General features: G+C 44.7%; 1 protein-coding gene across 1 annotated transcript; it reads left to right on the top strand.

The window, feature by feature from the left end:
• Positions 1-15547: 15547 nt before the first annotated feature.
• LOC100844629 lies at positions 15548-18376 on the top strand. The gene is made up of 2 exons (XM_024455189.1): positions 15548-16778; positions 16863-18376. The coding sequence occupies exons 1-2, from the start codon at positions 15584-15586 to the stop codon at positions 18128-18130; spliced, it is 2463 nt and encodes an 820-aa protein (XP_024310957.1). The 5' UTR covers positions 15548-15583; the 3' UTR covers positions 18131-18376.
• Positions 18377-22236: the final 3860 nt, after the last annotated feature.

Genomic DNA, 22236 nt, shown 5'->3' with positions numbered 1-22236 from the left:
CGCGCCTTGGCATCACATGATGCATGCTCAGAGTAGTAAATGTGTATGGATCGACCGATTTTTTTATTTATGAACCGCGCGAGAAGAAACAGTGTCGTCCCAACAGCGGCAGACAGGTAGTATAGGTATGCAGTAGCAGTACTAAACTGCATGCGTACATCCAGGGTAAATTGAATGCGCGTCAATTAACGGATCCATCTCGTCGGTAAAAATAAAAATTAAGGAAAGATTAAAGAGGGAGAGAATAAAGTCAATGCGCAACAGTGCGGCGTATGCCAGGACACGGAGTATATCTGGGAACAACAATTTGTTTTTCCAGTCTTACAACTATTTTGGCTACGTATTTGTCAGTATTGACTTCACGTACACAACTGTACGCATACTAAAAAAAGTGTTGTTATCTCGGTCGACTGATTTAAGGGGAAAAAAAAACCTTAAATCTCCTTTAACACATCATGCAGGACGGTTAAAATTAAGTGACATATTCACCCACGATTACTTACTAAAAGTCAGTCGATTTCTCAGTGTCAAACTTATATTAAGAAAGGGGGCCGGCGAGTATAGTGGCTTGTAAACAACAGAGGTATTAGGGGTAGTGCTACGTATGGCTGTCAGACAGGGCGGGCGGATTGATCGATCGATAGCTAGCAGCAACAATAGGTGTACTCGTACTAACTCCGACACTCCGTCCAACAACAGTGGTCATATTACTTTTGTTCTGACCAACAGTAATTACTCCATCCATACAATTTGTATTCATCTTCAAAATACTTGCCTATTGTTGTGCAAGCAAGCTAGCGAATGGGGCTAATTTTGAGCAGTTGTCATGTCAAGCCATGGCAATTACTAACTGGGATGTCTGGGCGCGGCCATGCATGCCCCAAAGTGCATCCACGGAATATCACTGGACTGGCTTTGGTCTGCAACGCATGCTCTGCGCTGTGGTAGCTGGACTAGCTTCCATCCGTTTTGCCTCCCTCCGGCCCTCTGTTTTGCATTGATGCAGTGCATGCAGCAGCGGGGGGTCTTTTTTTTTTTTTCTCTTTCACTTTTGGTGTTGTCATATTCTGAGTTGATGATAACAGCAGTGCCCCCGCAAAAAAAAAGTGCGATCCAATTTAATTGATATTCGTGCAAAATTTAACTGAGGGTCAAAAGGGTAACCTGACGGTCACCGTGATATCCTTTCATCCTTTTCCTCACCCGTTGGTGATCACATGTCGACGGTGCCCCTTATCAAAGGTCAGCGATTTCAAGATGATAGGCGGCGCTAGCCCTCGCCAACCGTCTACCGCAAACGCGACGAGGAATAGAGAAAGGGATCTTAAAAACGCGCGGCACCAGCGGCCAGCGGGTCACCTCGAGCGAGAACAACCAACTCGGTCCTAGAGCTGCAAAATTGTGGCTCTCAGGATACCCTTTGAGCCTTCTAGTTGAACCAGAATTTTAAATGACACTTTTTTAAAAAAACAATTCATTTGTTCGGGGTCAAAGAGGTAACATCATCGTCACCGTGTTGCATCTTTGCTTGGTCGTTTCTGCTCCGGACGTCCCCTTTTTTCTTTTTCTTTTTTTCATCGGTGCACCGCAGAACCAAACACGCTCGTCGCATCGTTACCTGCACGCCCAACGCCGGCCTGTGTGGCGCTCTTGGAATATTTGAGATTTGATTCTTTTCCTCCGGCTTTGCCTTTTCTGCCTAGCAAGGTTGTGCCTCGGGTCATGTGCACTGCAGGCAGCAAACCACATGTCATGTCATCTCCTCCTCCTCCTCGACCTCGATGCGCGCGCGTTGAGAGAGAGCCGAGACATGTCAGGCAGGCTTTGCTACAGCCACAGCCGACAGCGCCCAGCGCACGCCGCCCAGCCGCCGTCTCCTCCTGGAGTAAATCACAGTAGATTTGCAATCTTTTCATTAGTTTTACAACAGCAGCGGCCTCGCCAACATCCATTGGACCACCGGCGGTCGGCGGGAAGAATATACGACGCCACACACGACGCAGCAGAGCTCACAACCCCGCCATAGAGCATGTGTTTATGGAGTGTTACTGGCGGTTGATTATTGTTCTTATCTGGTTGCGTATTTGCACTATATACTAGTACAACTGCACATGGAGGCAAAACGAACATATATACGGAGTAGTAGTACGGTTTACAGCAACCTATAGGCCATGATCTGTCTGTCTGAACTGAATTACCGCTGCTCACTCAGTTCCGAATTAACCAAGGTGAGTAGTATGTATGAAAGCAATGCATTCCTGTGTTTGTGTTCTGTTAATTAATTCCTCTCATGCATGTTTCTTTTTATTTTACCTCTCCCACTCCCTACCGACTGATAATTTGGGACTTCAGATATGCATGGTGTTTGTAGCGGTTGGTTTGTTCAGATCTCGTTTGTTTATCTGAAGCACTACGCGTCAGTCAATTTGTTTAATTAGATGTACTACATGTTCAGCTGCAGTTTTCTTCTGGTCTGGTCTCGTCTCGTCTTGCAGTCCAAACAATCCAGTGTAATTATAACCGCATAAAGTCTGCATAAACACACATCCGGGACAGACAGGCAGCATCCTAGATCAAATGAAGAACAAACAAACACAAAAGTATTAGTTTTGTTTTCCAGAGGCTCAAGTGCCTGATGGGGCTAATTAGTGGGGCTTCCCATGGGATATAATACTTTTATTAGCACAATGCAATGGAGCACTCAGCCTGCCTGCCCGCACTGCAGGCATGTCTCTGCCCTAGTGTTAGGGGCAGGCATGGAGTTGAGTGACAGAGCCAGCCAGTGAGGTTAATTAAAAATGGGTGTCACATTAGCTGTGGCTAAACATTTTTTTAAAGATCTTGCATCTTCTTTAATTACTGCATATGTGCCTTGCATCCAAAGGGATGCCACTAGCTCCATAAACCCAGGCTTTGCTCCATCATCACCAGACGTGCTCCTTGTAAAGAGAGGGGAGACGGCGGCAAAAAAAGGAAAATCAAACACGAGGTCGAAAACGACATTGTCGAGAGCTCTTTGATTTATTATGGGCTAAATTATTTAAATTAGGCAGTAGAATGTTTCACGGAACTTTTTTTTTACCCTGAAAATTACTTGTTGTGCTGAAGATTTCGGATTTTGAACAGTGTTTTGTACTATACTGTGACATAACAGTTTGTTGTACCTGTAGATCACACGTACCTGTGCAAATCTTTTTTGCACATTGTTACAAAGACAGGAAGAATAACTGATGCTCCAAAGTTGGTACTAGTGTCTGTCTTGTCTGATACTACTATTTGCAATCTTTGGGCATTCAATTCAGATCTGAAATGCTTTGCTGTTTCAACACAAATAAGGAGTAGATGCAGTTGCCAGTGTCCATCAGCTCCTGTCCCTATCAGCCCATAAAGAGATCGATTCGCACATAAGCTTGCATTGTTCCATCTTTGGCATTCACAACAGGCACACTTGAATGCTAAAACATTGCTAGTACACTACAAAGCCTAATAACCAATCCTTGCACGAAGAAGGATCTAGGATGAAACAACCGAATGGAAAGGGCACGCTCTCCATAAGATCTTCTCCTCACAAATATGTTCCCCTTTCATCACTGAAGAAACCTGCAATCTTGTTCCATCTGCAGAAAAGGTGATGTATGTGCATTCAAATGCACCTCCAAAATGTCAAACATAATCTAAAGGCCAAGATTTGTTCTTCCATGCATGCATCAGCACCTCCCAGAAAAAGACCCAGGATGAAATAATTTCCTGGGAAAGTGGTGTGCATTGTTGCTTCAGAATGGCAGGCAGTAAAAGCTGATGGTTGGATGTATGCAAGCAAGATCCTGCATTTAAGCACCTGATGCAGTTAATGGGGTTACTCATTAGATGTGTGGATTGGTTGGATGCAGTCCAAGTGCCTGTGCTTGGTTTGAAATGGCTAGCTTCTGCTGGCTTGAGAGCTTTCTTGCTGCTGCTGCCTGACTGACACGGTGCATTCAATTGACTGTCATTGCTGCATACTCCAGGTAGATAGATACTAGTGGCTACTCCACTAGGAGTTGAATCCATTGTTTATACACTCGTGATGATACTAATTACACATGTAACCATCTGTGGCTTTGAATTCAGGGTAGATTCATGATCAAGACATGCATGAAGGCCATCCATTGACTGAAAGTCAGTTGAACTGCTGAACCACCAATTGGCTTGTGTGTGTGTGGTCACATTAAGATTCAGATATACTATCACTTTCACACTCTCAATTTCTCAGAAATCATGGTCTACTTTTGTATATACAGCTTTCCTAAGAGGGTAATAAAAAGGAGGGACTACACTACTGGCTGAGTGGCATAAAAATAAGAGCAAAAAAGGCAGTACATTGCTGCTCCTTGCAACATCAGAAGCATAGTATAGCTTTTCAAACTGAGACCAGAGCAAAAGCAAAATTATCAAGATCATGCAACCAAATGCACTTCACATTTCATTGTTCTGTTGATCACAAAACATCTAGCTGTAGTGGTGTAGTATCACAGCCTTACCCCCTAAAAACCCTAGCAGGACCCAACTTTGTCCTGAAAGCCACTTTCTTGGCATGAAGAGAGGGGGGCACCAACCATCACTTTCCAATAAAATTCTCTCTTCTTTCTTTCTCTCTTCCATGGGTGACAAGTGAGAGTGTGTTGCCCACCCATCTCCCTTCACTCCCAAGCCTGTCATTGTCTTTTTTACATTCAAAAAGAGTTTTAGAGAGAGAGCAAAAGCACCATACTTTCTACAATCTTGAGGGCATGCACTACAATGTTTTTTTCCCAAGGTTGACATGCACAATATGACACTGCTTTTTGTGCTTTTTCATGACACATTCTAGCAAGATTGTCTTTCTCTCCCCCTCCTATCCCTTTCATAGTTGGGGACAATCATGCGTGCTCTTCTGATCAGTATGTCATGTCGCTTTGTGTATATTCCTTTGATTGCAATGGAGTGTCAAAAGGGGCAGAGAAGCTAAGCTAGCTAGGACACAAGGCCACAAGAACACCAGAGAATGCTGCAAAGATTGACATGACTTGAGTGAGACGTGTATGCACTTATTACTATGCTACTTAATTAGCTACATATAAATAGAAACTAGCTGCTTTACTTAATGAGTTAATCTGCATTAGTCTATTGTGATTAACTGTAGTAACAAGATCATCATGGGCATGAAGCATTGAAGCTATCTCTGTTGGAATTGTAGTAGGTGCAAATGCATTGAAAGAACATGGCAAGCATGAGACAGAGAGAACAGAGAGAAAGGATTAACTTTTGAGTGTGTCATGCATGCAGCAAGAAAAGAACAAGAATAGCAACCATAACAGCACAATTAATGGGTCATGATGGATATTGGGAGAGAGGGTCTGAGGTCAATGGGCCTGAAGGGTTCTCTGTCTGCCTAGCTTGCACCAATGTGTTGTCTGTGTGTGTGTGCCCCCTGCTTGCCTTGTCTCCCCTGCCATTGCCATCATAAGGGCTCATGTCACTTTTCCCATGCCTACTACCTCTCCTCCATGCCCCTCTCTCTCCTCCACTCCCTCCCAAAAAATTTTAGAGAGAGAGAGAGGAGATGCATGGGATGGTGGTGTGCAACACTCTTTGAGGAGGGATGGGGCCTGGCTTTGTAGTGCAAGCAAAGCATGTCAAGAATCCCTTTCACTGCTCATTGGGGGGAGCTCATGCTAGCTATACTTTTCTTCCCTTCTCTTTTCATTCTATGGTGTTACGTATGAACATTTGTTTCCTATTCTCGGGATAGTTTTTTTGCCTCATGTTGTTAATCAGAAGAATTTTGTTGGCCCTTAAACTAGAGAGAAATGAGGATCATAAGTTATGAGCATCTTGATCTGGGTCACTTTGGAGAAGAAGTACCACTGTTCCATCAGAAATCAGTGAGAAAGAACAGATTTTGATTTAGTAAGTAGTGGAAAATGGAGAAACCCGGTTAAGAAAAGTGGGAAATTTGTAGAAATGATGGAACTTCAAAATTAATTAGACCAGATATATTTTCCCAAAGCAAGAAGCAAAATTAAGCCCATGCATGATGCATTAAGAATTGTCAATTATCCTGCAAAGTTAAACTGGTCTTTATCAAGGTGGCTTGTTAACCTGAAGAGATGGACCAATCAAGACACATATACATATTGTATTAGAGCATGATTAAAGTTTGACTTAGAAAAATTTATGCATAATCCATAATGGCATGCAGGGCTACATGATTAGTTCTGCATGCACGTACAGCACTTTGTATACTAGATTATGCATTTGTAAATGTTCAATTAAGACACAATAGGAGTTTTTATGTGTGAGGTTGCTTTGCTTTCCTAGTAACTTGTGGGATAAGGGAGAAGTACGATGACGTGGCAGTCTGTGTCTGGCCTTTGGTAAGCACCTGGCATAATTACAGAGTGCTGCCTAAGCTAATCACCTGGGTCATACATGTCTGCATCTGCATGTTTATTCAATTGCAAAAGAAAAACACTCCAGATTTGGTTGAGATTTTCAGAAATCACATGGCAGAGCTTATATGCATTTACGACATCGAGCATATAGCCGACAAATTCGGGAACCAGTATTCGAAAACACAACGGATAATCGGCGCCGTCAGGAAGCCGAATTTTGGCGATATTTAGCACATTGTTTGCAAACTGCCTGTGCACAGGATGTCAGTAACGAAAGTTCTGAGTTCAGTATTTTCAGATGAAGAAGCTAGACTTGGCAGAGACGACCCGAGTCTCTTTCATCTCTTCTTTTCTAGGCAAAAAGTGACATGTGCTCGTGCGAGAAAGGATGCAAACTAATACTAGGATATGCTTGGGCGTTCTCGAGAAAGTGTATATTCTTCTTGGTAATGGACGTTGATTTTCATCTTCTCGAGGACAGAAAGCAGGATCTAAATGTTGGTGTGATGATAGTATGACTCAAATGTTGCCGAGAAAAGAAGAAGAAGATATGACTAATGCAGTTAATTCTCAGGTCGAAATGCATAGTGTTAGCCTGTTAGGGACTCAGAAGATGGTGCAACACTCACGCAGAATGTACAGTAAACTGAAGAAGAAGAACAGAGCACTGAAGCTGAACCGGTCGACGACGGCCCAGGGGAATCCTCAGGCTCCTCTGCCCAGAAGGACAACGCTGGGCTGGGGGCCCGTAATACGTCGGCCCATTACCCTGGAAAAGATTGGACCAAGTTACGTCGGATCCGTTGCATTGCATTGACCTGTTCTCTGGATTTGGCTGTAAAACCGGGCGAAGAGTGTGGGTTCAAATCTCAGTATTCATGTCCATCAGCACCATATATGATCCATTCATTTTCTTCCCAAGCCCTAGCGGCAAATAACCTTGCTGGAGGACGGCGCCATTGGCATGCAAGCAAAGAAAAGCTATTTTGTCCATGTCGGTGTCGTAAGGCATGGAGTGCATTAGCTACTCCTATTATATTACCGGTGATAATAAAAGGAGGTTATATTTGGAAACTTTCAAGAGAGGATGCATCTGAGCCGTTCGATCTGGATCTGATCTACTACTCTTTCTGTTAAGAGATTCGCCTAGGCGTTCCCATTGGGGAATTTCCTAGGTAAATGATGTAATGAGCCAAACTCATCGTGTCATACAATGCATATCATCTCATGCATACCCTGCATTAGTTGCACAATTAAAAGAATCTTCAGAAGAAGTGTTGTCACAGCGAACAAAAGGATCAAGTGCATCTCATTTTTGGCAAAGCTTGATGGGGGTAAATATATTTTTCAGCGGTTTTCTTCAAGAAAGGTTGGGAATGGAGCTAAGACGCGATTTTGGGAAGATGCTTGGATCAACAAAACTTCCCTGGCTCTTCAATTCCCCAGACTTTATGGAATTACTTTACCAAACATGCCTCGTCTTGGTTTAAAGGGCCTACGCACACCCCTAGGTCCACGATCTAATTAATGTAACATGAGTTTTATATCACAAAAATTACACAATTAGAAAATAGAACATTTGAAATTTCTAGTGACACAATTTTTGTGATATAAAATTCATGTTGCATTAGTTAAATCTTCGACCTAGGGATGCGTGTAAGCCCTTTAAACGGGAATGGAGGGAGCAACTGTCAAGGAGGTCAAAGATAAAGGTCTGGAATGGATCAAGTTTAGAAGAACTCTGTATGGTGAATAGTGTGCAGCTCTTTGCATTCCCTGATACTGTCAACCAGGCAGATTGGTCATGAAGGACAATTTATCGGTGAGATCTTTGTACCTTCAGCTCAGCTGCTTAGGGCAAGCAACAATGTGGGATACAGATTCCTATAGAAGGTGAAAATTCCCCTGAAGATCAAGATTGATTTTCCCGTGGTTGGTATTGAAAAATGGTATCCTGACTAAGGACAATTTGGTTTGCCGTGGCTGGACAGGAAGTGCGCAATGTCACTTCTGTGCGGGGTGCTGCGAAAGAAACAACTGACCATTTGCTGTTTCGATGCAGAGCTGCAATCGCAGCTAGCCACAATGCCCCAACTCGGCCTGGACAAACACAAGAGCTGATACGTGATTAATTCCCTTTAGGCATCCAATTGTATGCTCATGCAGAAATAGTTCTTCAAGCATTTGCTCGTGCATATATGCATGCGCGCATGTATGCATCTGTTGACCCTTTTTTGTTTTTTGTGCTGATTTAATTTCGCACCAACTTTTGGTACAAAATCTCGCCAAACAGACATGGTCGGGCTGGATCCTCTGAGCTACCCACCCAAAGTAACGTTGATCAGTTGGAATTGGGTGTTAGCCCAATCCCGACATGATGATAATTAACATGTACCTTCACTTCAGGCATGTAGACCTAAGCTTGACTTGAAATATCAAGTGGGAAGCTTGATTTAAAATGGTTCCATGTGATTGTTTTTACAAGAGGAAATTGGCCAGGAGACACCGTTATTTTGTAACCTTTGCCACCGCCCGATTGTGGATTTTGGTCCAAGCAAAAAAAAAAACTTCATGAGCAGCCCAAAAGGTTAATTTTGCGTTTTTGGACCGGCGGTGTGTTTCAGCAAATGGCCAGAGAATTGTAATGGTGCCCAGCAAATTCATAATCGGACGGTGTGTTTGGACAAAGGTCACAAAATAACGGTGTCCCCTAATCAATTTCCCCTTTTTAGTAGTATGTGTGTTTCAACAAATACCATGTTGATGACGTATTCAGGGGCGAAGCCAGGATAAATAACCACCGGTGTCGAGAGCTTAATTTCAGTAGTTTGTAGCTATTTTGAATGGTGACAATTTCAATTTTGTGCTATAGATATAAGGGTTTGAACCATGCAAAGTCATTGGTGTCAGTTGACACCAGTGAAATACTCTGGCTTTGTCCCCGGACGTATGCTTTATGTTAATTGGGAGGCATATATATGAATAAGTCTTGCAAGTATAAAAGTACTCATTAGGAATTTCACTTCTTATGCTAATGTAGGCAAGTTGTTCGATGTTGAGCATGACGTCTATCTAGTTTGCTTGATTTTTTTGGTCAGCTTTGCTCTTCGGGTAATGTGGCTTTTGTGAGATGGTGGTGGTAACCATCTTAGAGTTTGCCTCGATTTGGTACCGCTCGCTGGTGAAGGGTTTTACTTGTGTTTCCGCTGTTGGTGTTTGGCCTTCGGGTCACTTGATGTGTCTATTATATTTAGTTTCTCTTGTATGAGATGTGAAATATATATGTATTTGTAACTCCTTGTATTGTTTGTGCTGTGAGACTAAAATTTGCTTAATCACGTCGTGCATAATGCGTGTATGATTCCGGAGTGCATGGCGTGTGTTTGAGTGTTTGGACTTCTATTGCATGTACAATGAAGACCGTTGTGCAAAGTCAGAACTGCTAATTATCGCCTCCACTTGTTGTATTCTTATATTGTGTGGATAGTCGGATCCCAGGGCAACGACTTCAATGACTCATCTTGTACCTACAATAGGGTCATTCTCTTGAACAAAAGGACTTCGTGATTTATTTCAATTTTTTGGAGATTGCAACCCCTTGTTTCGCTCTTACTCCGACTGTGAGTCATACGCTATAATTGCGTATGTAGAATTGGGTCAATGAAGGTCATGGACCGTTGTTAGTCATGCGTCGTTGGTTTATGTAGACTAGATGTGAGTCATACGTCATGTAACTTCAATTTTTTTTGTAATTTGGTTATCAGAAGAACAAATGCTGGGAAAGACAATTAGTATCAGCCCTAACATGGACTTTAATTCAAAGAACTACGAATATCGATTTCTTTAATAATATTATTTTCTTGATAATTGTTTTTGAAGTTTTAGATGCATTAAACTTTTAAACAATGATGAATAAGATGCTGCTGCAAGATGAGATGTGCGTGTTGTGACAGAAATTAATTTATAATTCCTTGGTTTAAACTGTGGACACAATATTTACTTATCATGATAGTGTTGTTGTGGTTTTTGTAATCAATTTAGAAGTATGATTTAGGCATTGCTAAATTATGTTTTGTTTCCTGAAATGTTTTGCAGCTGAATAAAGTACTGACACCGAAAATGGGGTATGATCTGTGTAAAAAGTGTTACGAGCAAAATGAAGCAAAATTAACATAGATATTTAATCAGAAGCACTCCTTAGAACATACAATGCAATTAGATGATTTTATCCTATTTTATGTCAATGATTAGGAGGAGGAGTGAAAATTCGATGACAAGGACTGACGCGGTGATGAACATGAGTAGTTGGGAGCTGATGGTTAGAAAATGGAACGAGGATGAAGTCTCAATGGCGATGAATAGATTTGTTTGTTTCTTAAATATTTTGCTATATTTTATGTGAATCATATTCCTGTTTGGATCGTTGTTTTATTTATCGGAATTTTGTATCCATGTTTGCCATTGTTGTATTTATCTGAAATATGTTTTAATTTTTTTGGTCAGTATCAGCCTTTGATTTCTATACTTTAGGTGAGTTTTGTTTTTCTTTCTTTTCATTTATTAGTTAGTGGTTTAATCAGTGACAATATGGTTCTCATAGTATGAATGATAGCGGAGAAGTTTCCTTTCAACTAGCAGCGTAAGTTGTAAGACAATGGTGGAAAGCGTATCTTCTCCCATAGGACGCTGCATATATTTATATTGATCTCAACATGATTGTTACCAATCCTACCGAACCAATCTCTTGATCTCTAAGATATACAAACAGATCTGAACTCTAGTATATTTCAATTAGTAGTTACAAGATATTTCTACATCTCGCCCCCCTCAATCATAACGTATCTAATTAAGTTAACATTGCGTTTAAAATATTCAAGTTGCCAAGCTGATATTTGTTTGTATATATGAAGATATTTGAGAAAGAGAAGCACCAACATACCTGAGATCTGGTGGCTTTGTCCTCCATACATCATGTTTCTTTACCTCTAATTGACTCCATTGGGGCTCCTTGACTCTACGATGATCCATACATTTGTCCTTCTTTTCTTCTTGTACCTTCATGTCACCATATTCGCCTTCATGCAAGCTTGTCGCCTGACAAAGCAGCGTACACCATGATGTTGATCCTCCTCCTGCAATCCTGCCATCTTTACCGGTATTATTGACCCCAGCTTCGCTGCCTTCTGCAGCATGGACGTTGTCTCCAACAGCGCCAGTGAATTGCACTACTACAGAAGTAGTCATCTCTGACACGTGGAACCCTCTATGCTAACGAATTCCGGACATGTTAGCAATCAAGCGTCAGCGATGACTTTGGCTGTAAAACCGGGCGAAGGGTTTGGGTTCAAATTTCAGTATTCATGTACATCGCACTATATATGATCCATTTTCTTCCCAAGCCCTAGCGGCAAATAACCTTGCTGGAGGACGGCGCCATTGCCATGCAAGCAAAGAAAAGCTGATTTGTCCATGTCGGTGTTGTCAAGCATGGACTACGGGTGATAATAAAATGAGGTTATATTTGGAAACTTCCAAGAGAGGATGGATTTGAGCCCTTGGATCTGGATCTGATCTACTACTCTTTATGTTAAGAGTAGCACCTAGGCGTTCCCACCGGGGAATTTTCTAGGTAAATGATGTAATGACCCAAACTCGCTGCCAAGATTTGGTGGGAGCAGGGAAAAAAAAGATGAAACTTCTTTGTCGAAGGCCTGGCCTCAGGAAAAGATTCTTCTGTTTCCCACGCCGTTAGCCGCAGGACAAGTCGATGTGGCCATTGTCTTTGCTGAGTGGCTGTCTTTGCCGTTAGCCGTAAGGCTTTTCTTTGCCGTGGACTTCTTTTTCGGCCCAAGACGTATCTCGTGTGCCTGAAGGAATGCTGTCGGCAGAGTTTGACACATGGCAAAAAACGACTTTCCAATAGTGCAACATGAAAAACCATCACGTACAACATAAGTAGATGACATACGCGACATGCATCACATATAGTTGAACTCTTCGCGGCGGATTCCAAAGTGAATTGCAACATCACTCACACGTCCGCAACAAAGAACACACGTCCTTGCAGCATGTTTGAAACACCAGCAACCATCACCATCAACAACGGGTGCAGCATCCATGTTTCCGTTTATTATTACTAGTACCCTACTATATAGGAGTAGCTAGCTAATGCAGCCCCTGCCTGCCGACACCGACAAGGACAAACAGCTTTGCTTTGCTTGCATACGATGCCAATGGCGATTTGCAAATTTCACATCCGTTCTCCCTGCAAATGGAGCCACAAGCAAATCATACTCGCAACCTTGCTGGGAGGCCTGGTGGCCGTCACCCTCACGGCCGGCATCTCCATCAGCCTCGCCCCGGCGCGCATCTCCTTCTCCGTCACCAACACCATCGCCGGCAAATCCGAGGACACCCAGTTCTACAACTTCACCCTGGTGGCGCACAACAGCAGCCCGCGCATGGCGGTGCTCTACGGCACTCTCGATGCCGAGATATGGTACAGCCCGACGGTGTGGGTGCCGGCGCTCGTCGACAGGACGACGGCACTGCCGGACGGGAGGACGCCGCCGGACAGCGAGACACAGATGAACGTTTGTGCGGAGTACTGGCAGTCCAAACAAGTCGTCCCCACCACCACCAACAACAACAACAACCAGCAGCAACAGCAGCCGCTGCCCGTCGGACAGGCTCCGGCGATCAGCCCGCCAGCGACCAGGTCGACGGCGAACAACACGGACTGGTCCAGCTGCACGGTGATGGTGATAGCCAAGGTGTGGTTCAAGGCCGGATCAGGGATCAGCACCAGGTCCTACGACGTGAGGGCGTCCTGCTCGCAGGTCAGCTTTGGTAGGAACGCTAATACTACGGTCTTCAACTGTACGCAAGACTGATTCAGATTTTTGATCCATAGTGCCAAATGCATCTGCTACGGTCTTCCGGCCGGGGATCAGTGTGATTTTGTGTGTCGCCGCTATTTGACTTGTATGTTTGGAATTATCCATGTTTGTTGTACAGCTCTAATACGTTCAGTAAGTAACACTCCCTCCGTTTGATTTTCCAGTACATCTTGTATAAAAACAAACGGAGAGCTACAGTTGTAGTCCCCAGATTACAGATCAAGGAACGAAATGCGTATGAAAAAAGTTTAATGACTAGATGTCTCTTTTCGCGGAAACTGATTACGCAATTAATTACACGACATCATTACACATCGAGAGTCTCCTGGAAACAATCTATGTTTGCAGTTATCTTGTTAATTTATCCCTGTTGTACAGTTGTGCTGCGTTCAGTAATACCCCGCATCTCTCTATCACTCGATCGACACCAGCAACTCCATGATTTAATGATCTCGATCCAGTATATTTTAGCACTGCAGAAACCAACCGCGTCAGATTTCCCCCCTTCAATACATGCACCTTCCATCATTTTTTTGCATGTTATCTTTTTCTAACGTAGAACTCTAGGAGAATATCCTAGCCAAAGAAAATATCATGTTGAATGAATGACCAAACCAGCAAGTGCAGTAGCCTTAATATGAGAAATATTCCTCTAGGATGAACCAACAAAAGCAAATTCCACATACGGATGTTGGGAGAGTTTGATACACAGTAATAAAGAGCTACACTGCTAAATGATCTTCCTTGCCAATAGCTCAAAAACGTGCTACACTGTTACTTTGGTCCTTCCAAATATATCAGGCAAGCACGAAATTTTATACTCCCTCTGTCCAACAAAGGGCGTCTCAATTTTAATTAAATTTAAATGCATCTATACACTAAGTCATGTCTAGATACATCCAAATTTTGACAAACTTGAGACATGTTTTGTTGGACGGATGGAGTACCAAACATTGACCAACCGTATTTCTAGTAATATGATGTTATTATGACACAATAGATGTTAGCTTCTCATCCCACCGGTTCCCTTTTCACAAAAAAAGAAAGAAAAGAAGGAAGGATAAAACCAGCAAATGCAGTGGCGTGAACATGACAAATTCCACCTAGAAATGTTTGCAATTTGGAATAAAGATAAGAAGGCAGTGGGAAGAAGAAAGATATATTCCTCACAAAAGAAAGGATGTTGATCAGATCAACTAAAAGCAAACTTCAGTTAGAGATGTCAGGGAAGCCTGGCAGTTTGCAAAAGGAAAAGTAGAGACAAAACAAAGAAGGTATTGATCAAATGATCATTGCCATATGGTAATATATGAACGCTTTTACTTTCCTTTAAATTTATATACAGTTGGTGTATAAATAAATCCCAATAGGTTGGGTCCTTTATCCACGGAGAGAGACCAAGTCACTAAAAGAGTCTTCTTTCGTCAACATGCCAACAAGTTTGGTCAAGCCACATAAGCTATCTCCTCGAAAACAAGCCACATAAGCTAGTCAGAAAGTCAAACAAATCAAGAAAGGACTTGACCACGAAGTAATGACCTAAGTGCAAAGACCCATTGATCCGCCGGGAAGGTTTTCCTGGTCTTGTACAGGAGGAACCTGTGTTACTCATTTCCAAATAACCCACAAGGTTTTCTTCTGGACCCGGGTTGTCTCCGACTAGGTCGGTGCATCCCCGCAGTGGCCCAACTTATCGCGTATGTTTATTTGGTGGAATAAAGTTCATGAAATGATCAAACCAGCAAAGGCAGTAGTGTAAACATGACAAATTAATATTCCTCTCGGACGAACCAAAAGCAAATTCCACCTGAGATATTGGGAGATCTGTATACAAATTAAAGAGCGTTGCAATTTGGAATAAAGACAATAAAGAGGGAGAGGAGACAAGAAAGACATATTCCTCACAAAAGAAGAAAAAGAAGGATATGTTGATCAGATGACACATGCAGTATATATATATATATATACATAGTATATACTAAGGAATGACAATTGCAGCTAGAGAGATGTGGGGGAAGCCTTGTGATTTGAAAAAACAAAAGTAGAGACAAAACAAAGAAGAAAGGTATTGATCAAATGATCATGCCATAAGAGACTATACCAGCGCTTTCACTTTCTATTAAAGTTATATATCTTGGTGCTCATGCGATTCTGTGTTCATTACTAGCATATATACATACATATGTATGCAACCAGAAGCTGTTATATATATGAAGAATCCATGCACTACGTCCCTCCACGCAGTAGCAGTACTACGTCTTCCAAATTAAGATGTTCTTCCTCGCCAATAGCTCATATGCTAACACATCCTGTGATACCGTACAAAATCATTTCATATACAATCTCACTTCCTCTTACACAGACCAGACAAATGAGGCCACCATGGTGCTCACCTCGGTCGTCATGTTCATGCTCGCCGCTCTCTTCTTCAGCCTCAATCTCTTCAGCCGTCTGTCCGATCTGAGCGCCATCCTCAACCCCAGTGTCCGCCTCTTCCTCTCCACCTCGCTGTCCCTCTTCCTCCCCGTCATGTCCTACCTCTTCTCCGAGGCCAAGAACGAGGCTGCCGCCTTGGTTGTTGGCAACACCGATAGCTCCAGTTATTACAGCCAGCTGGGTACCGAGCTGTCGCTGCGTGCTCGGACCATCCTCATGTGGATGCTTCTGGTGGAACTCCTCCGCAAGAAAGTGGAGGCCATCTTGGTGAACGAGGCTGTCAAGTCCTACACCAGCACCATCGATCGCGCTTCCCGGATCGCTTGGCTGGGCTACCTTGTATTCTACAACCTCAGAAGCACCGGCAAGAAGGCGGTCTATGGAATCTTATGGGTCCTCGGTGCTGCCAAGTTTCTCCAGAGGCTCGCCATCAATGAGCTGCTCAGGCGTTCCTTGGCCTATGGCAAGAACGCCGAGCTGCTCAGCTCGTACATGGCCCAGATAATGTGGCAAGAGCAAGATAATCAGCATCAGGCCGGGGTCATTGATGAGGGAGCAGATGGAGTTGAGCTGTTGAGGAGGTGCAAGTACGCCTTGATGGGAGAAGAGGACTTGGAGGTGAAGGCTGGCCCTAACGGCTACGAAATCGAGCTAAAGAACAACACCATTGTTACAGTTGGTGATGTTTGGAGGCTCGCAGACTACGGCGACAAGGAAGACCGAGTCGAACAAGACTCAATGCTTAAAAGGCTATGCCTCTCCTTCGCACTCTACAAGCTGATGCGTCGAAGATTCGAGGACCTCCCCCCTATCACCGATGATGAAACCTGCAACTGCCGGAGCCTCATCTTCAAAGGTCTGCGCAAGCAGCTGCTGGAAGAAGCTGAGGCTGCATTGTCGTCGTCAACAGCCGGCAGCCACCAAGAAGATGAGTTATTGCATTTGGACGTGGAGCGCAAGGAGGATCAGAAAGGCATGGTGGTCGCAGTTGCCCTGTTCCAAGTGTTCGACGAGGAGATCCAGTTCCTCTGTGAGTACTACCACTCCGTTCTGCCCGTTGTGCTGTCCAACCCATTCTTCTTCTTTACAAACTACATCCTGTTTCCAATCCTAGTGCTGGCCTTCTGCCTCCTGACTTTCGTCCTCTGTGGCAACGGGGACGTGGTCTATGCGTACCAAAGCATCACCAATGACAACTACATCATATCCACCGGCACCATGAAGTTGGCCGTATGCCTCCTGAAAAGAATCAGCAAGTCACCGGAGGCGCTCTTCAGCATCGTCGATCTAGCAATCACCATGCTGCTCCTGCTCACCTTCCTCTACGAGGAACTCTGGGAGTACCTTGTCTTCATCCTCTCCAACTGGCTCATGGTGTCACTGCTCTGCAAGTATACCGCCGCCAAGCGCCACTGGTGTGAGCCGCATGACAGCCGTAGCATCTCATTCTTAAGCAGACTCATCCGCTCGATCCTATGGGTACGGAGTAAGATGAGCCACCGGAACCTTTATTTCAAGCAATTCTCCATGCTTGGGTTCACCGGCGGCCGATCTTACGCCTGCATGATGATGAGGCCTAATACTAATACTACGGTAGTGCCCATGGAAGTGAAGAAGTCAATCATGGAATACCTAATGGATGCCCACACGGCTAGCGCTTCCCGCCCACTCAGCAACGGCTGGTCCACTCTGCAGTTGGAGAAGCACGACCACCGGCTGAACAGCAGCGCCTCACGGCTGTCGTCACAATGTGAGAGCAAGAGCGTCGCTGAGGTTATCATCACCTGGCACGTCGCCACCAGCATTCTAGAATTCAAGTGCCCGATGCCGACAGGAGGCCGAGCTCGTCGGCACGGGCATCGGCATCGCAATGTGGCGGCGGCGCTGTCCGGGTACTGTGCTTACCTGGTGGCCCATTACCCAGAGCTGCTCCCAGACAACAAAGATGGGACATCGCGTGTGTACAACGAGATGCAACAAGAGCTGAAGAAGGAGCTAGGAGGCTGTTTGAGGTACCGCATGTCGTCTCCAGGCGCCCGGTACAACAAGCTGCTGAGCGAGACGGCAAACAAGGAGATCAATTCATCGTCGGTGGCGACGGCGGCGGCGATGGTGCAAAAGGCGGCAAAGCTGGGGAAAACACTGGTGGAGATGGCAAAGCAAGAGGAGGATCATGTGTGGGAGCTGCTGGCCGACCTTTGGACGGAGCTCATGGTGTACGTGGCTCCGTCGGGCGGCGAGCTGCACATGAAGGCGCACAAGGAGGCATTGGCGCATGGGGGCAAGTTCATCACCGTGCTCTGGGCACTCTGCACCCACACTGGCATAACCAGGCCGGCCATTGCACCATGGGAGGCTGCACGTCGTAACTTGGAACCATAGAGATCGATCGACATGCCCTTCGTCTCTTTGGATCGATGCCGTGCTGCATCGATTAGATGGATCATGTTTCTGGCAATAAATTACGTTTCAGTGTTAAGTCTTCCCGCGACATGTTAACTTTCAGGCTTGCGTTTGCACACTAATCCATCTCAAAAGAAGCTATGTCCCTAAATTGATGTAAACATATTGCATTGGAGTTATTTATACCTATTAAGGTCCAGGGACATGCCCTCCTTTAAAAAACAACCTAATAAGGTGGATGATTGAGATTGCCTCAAAAAAGGTGGATGATTGAGAGTAAATTATTTTTAAATGCCAGATAAATAACCTAGCCAAGCCTCAAAAAATTGTCAGACAATTCTTTGCAGAATGGCCTGAACATGACCACAACATCATCTATATCAGGGCCAGACCAGACCCAGTAGCCAGAGAGAAGAATTTGCGCACCTGAAACAGCATCGATACAAGCCTCAAGGTCAGATCGTCATTAGCACTTGAAACATCTCCAGGTCCGCTTGAGATAGTGCTTCTGCAGAGTAACCTGAACATGTGGAGCTAACAATGTTCCTGAACCTGTGGGACTCTGCAATTGGAATCACGTAGGGTTTTTGACATGACAGACAAATGCAGTGAAATGAGAGGATGTAGAATTATAACCACACTCATGCCATTGACATTCTTGTAAATTTAATGGGTGTAGGAGTAGTACCTACCACTTAAAGCTAGCCTCCGGTGAAGCTGATTCGTAGGGGTAAATCTCTATGAACACTGACGTTTCAAGAGTTGATTCAGATGTTAGAGATAAATGGCAGCAGCTTTTGAGTTGAAGTAGTTAACCACGATGTGAATTGAATGATTCAGTAATTAGTTTTTGGGGATATCAGCTTCCCATATAGTGTGGCACAAATGAATGAAATGGACAAAAATATAAAATTGACTCTTTATAGTGCCAGTGCCAGAATCAGGTAGCCAATGCAACAGAGGCTTCCAATACAAACAAGTAGCGATACTCTGGCCTTCCCATGGTTAATTTTGATTGTTTCAGGTTTAAACTGAACCGCACTCGTTCCAGTTCCGACAGCAAACAAGAAAGGAACACATCTTCCTCTAGGGCAAGGGCCAAGGGGTATCCATGGATCCACTCCATTAAACTAAAAACTGACCAACATGTCCTGAAATATGCAACTAGTACTTGTAACCTCACCCTCTGATATGAATTTTGAAATCGAAATCGCACCATTCTCTTGGCGCCCACAACGTGTTCGACGAATTGCTTGTTCCACGGAAAACGGGCAAGAGATAGTTGCCGCTGGCAGTCGTACCTTGGCGGCGGCGGCGCTCCAGCGAGAATACGGGAGAGTGACGGCGGCGGCCGCTGCGGCAGTCTGCAGCCCGCGTGCCATGACCGGGAGCCTGAAGAAGGGTTTGCGCGGTTGCTCCAGGAGCAAGAGGCTGGAGATGGAAGTTTTGTGAGATTGCGTAGTTGAGTGTTGAAGTAGGCTGCGTCTATAGCTGCTGGACAACGGGCCGGGCTTTTTCAAAAAAACCACATGCCCACCGTGCCCGGCCCGCTACGGGTTCGGCCTGGCACGACTATAAATGGACCGTGCTGGCCCGTTATTCCTGGGCCGTAACTAGGCCTCGGCCTCAAGCCCGCGGGCCGGTACGCCACCGTCCATTTATCTTTCTTTTTTTAATTTTAAAATTTCAGCCCATCCTTCTGCGTTTGGCTCATTCAGCCGACCGGCCTGCCTTCATCCCAAACAGCCTGCTATCCCCAATTCCCCAACCCAAACTCCCCGGATCCTGATCCCTCAGCCCGATTATTAAGAATGCTTTCGCTAAAAAAAGAAGATTATTAAGAATGCTTTTCGAAAGTTGAAGCTAGAGCATGCCGTGATCGACCGGGAAGGGAACAGTCGAACAAGATGCTTTGAAATGAATACCACATGAATACCACTTAAAAATACACACATTCCAAAGTAGGAGTAGGCCCTAACTAATTATCAGCTGGGCGACATTAGGCCACTCCCAATGCTAGACTTCTAGCACGTCATGTTAGACATTTTGCTGACATAACACTCTTTTAATGATGAAACTGTCTCTTATAGTAACGACCGTCTTTTCACGCAAACCAACACAAAATCATTAGATTTCTCTCACAAAACTATTAAATAACTGCTATTCTAGATACCAACTTAAGAGACAATGCATCGAGGATATAGTATCTTAACATTTATTGTGGGTTAAGAGACAACACATAAGAGACAATACATTGGGAATACGTGGGGTGCTGCTGTTTAAATTTAGCGAGCTGCATGCCTTCTTTCAAGAACATCTTAATTTGGAAGACGTAATACTGCTATACTGCGTGGAGTATTTGGACATCTAGCTGGTAATGAAGACAGAATCGCGTAACACTCTGCACCAAGAGATATATAAATTTAAAGTACAGTAAAAGATTAATAATATAAGTATAAATTTAATAGAAAGTGAAAGCGCTGATACCTATAGTATGATCATTTGATCACTATACGTCTATACCTTTCTTTGTTTGTTTTACATCTACTACTACTTTTTACCCTTTCTTTCTACTTTTTTATTTTACAAATTAATTGCCATGCTTCCCCACATCTCTAGCTGTGTCTGGAATTTGCTTTTAGTTATCCGAGAGGAATTTTTCATTTTGCTTAGTATCTGTACATATACTACTACTATGTATCATTTGATACTCAACATCCTTCTTTTTTGGGACGAGTATCTTACTTATGCCTCTTTACTTTTCTTATTCCAAATTGCAAGCCTCTTTGATTTCTATCAACTAAGATCTTCCAAAATCTCTCCTTTTCCTTGGCATCCTCGGTTGCTTGGTACTCAGTCAACTTGATAGTACGTACGTAGAACATGCATGTTTAATTAGGGAAATATATAATTTATGTTGTGTTACATATGATCATCCACTGTCGGAGATACTTCCTCCGTACAACAAAGAATGTCTCAACTTTTACTAAATTTGAATGCATTATACACTAAGTCATGTCTAGATACATCCAAATTTTGATAAATTTGAGACATTTTTTTTTGTTGGACGGAGGGAGTAGTTTATTTGCCATGTGTCAGCTTCTTTGAAAAGCGCCAGGTGCAAAGCATTCAGTGATAGATGATCTATATATAGCTAGTTAATTAGGTGATACGCGATCGAGCTAGGGTCGTACGCAATTAAGAGAGATGAGTGACATGAAATATATGATTGCATGCGTGGTTGAGGATGATGATAGTAGAAGAAGAAAACCACCCTTCCCGTGCCTAGCCATGGTGCGGTACGCGGCGGCCGGCATGGTGACCGTGCTGGCCGTGACGGTGATCTCCATGGTGATCCGCGCCGTGCTCCGGTCCGAGGACATCCGCCTCTCCGTCAACAACGGCTACGTCGCCGCCGACATCCTCTGGAACACCGACACGCCCGAGGTTCAGACAAGAAGCAGCTCGGCATTTACTTTCGACCGCGACCACGTGCCAATACTATCGGCCACGTCGACGATCTACCGAGACCGCGGTTTTGGTGCTGGCGTCGACGAGGGCGGCGGCCGCTTTGGGGGGGTTTACCCGAGGACCCGGCCGGGATGCTACCTGGGCTGCGGGAGCAGCGATTTCAATGACGACGACGACAACCCCCCGCCTCCTCCTTCGGCTCCGGTGACCCAGGTGACGATGAAGGCGGCGACGGCCACGAACCTCCGGGTCATCCTCATCGTCAACAACCCCGGCGGCCGCACCAAGGTCGACTGCAACAGCACCGTCGTGACCATCACCGACACCAGCACCAGCAGGCCGCCGTACAAGGAGGAGATCATCGCCACGCTGCAGCTGAGCAACTTCACCGTGCAGCCGCAGACGGCCATCACGCTGCAGAAGCGGGTGACGATCACGGACCCGGCCGTGCTCGGCTACATCTGGGACAGGCACCGCGGCAGGCCGGCGTTCGGCGTCGTGCTGCGTGTCAGCTCCAGCGTCGCCTCCTACCCGCTGGGGAAGATGACGGAGCCCAAGACGCGGAGCTACGTGTGCCGCTCCGTCACCCTGGGCCTCGCGCAGCTCGACGAGAC

This window comes from Brachypodium distachyon, chromosome 4 (genome assembly GCF_000005505.3).
Source record: "Brachypodium distachyon strain Bd21 chromosome 4, Brachypodium_distachyon_v3.0, whole genome shotgun sequence".
NCBI classification, from domain to species: Eukaryota; Viridiplantae; Streptophyta; class Magnoliopsida; order Poales; family Poaceae; genus Brachypodium; species Brachypodium distachyon.
The sequence above is the reverse complement of the archived record's forward strand: the minus strand, read 5'-3'. Positions and strand labels throughout refer to the sequence as shown.

What these genes read in the sequence shown, in the direction of transcription:
- LOC100844629 (XM_024455189.1), top strand. Translation starts at nt 15,584, where the DNA reads ATGTTCTTCCTCGCCAATAGCTCATATGCTAACACATCCTGTGATACC. An exon ending in CGAGGAGATCCAGTTCCTCT is followed by an intron (nt 16,779 to 16,862) that starts GTGAGTACTACC and finishes TTCCAATCCTAG; the next exon opens with TGCTGGCCTTCTGCCTCCTG.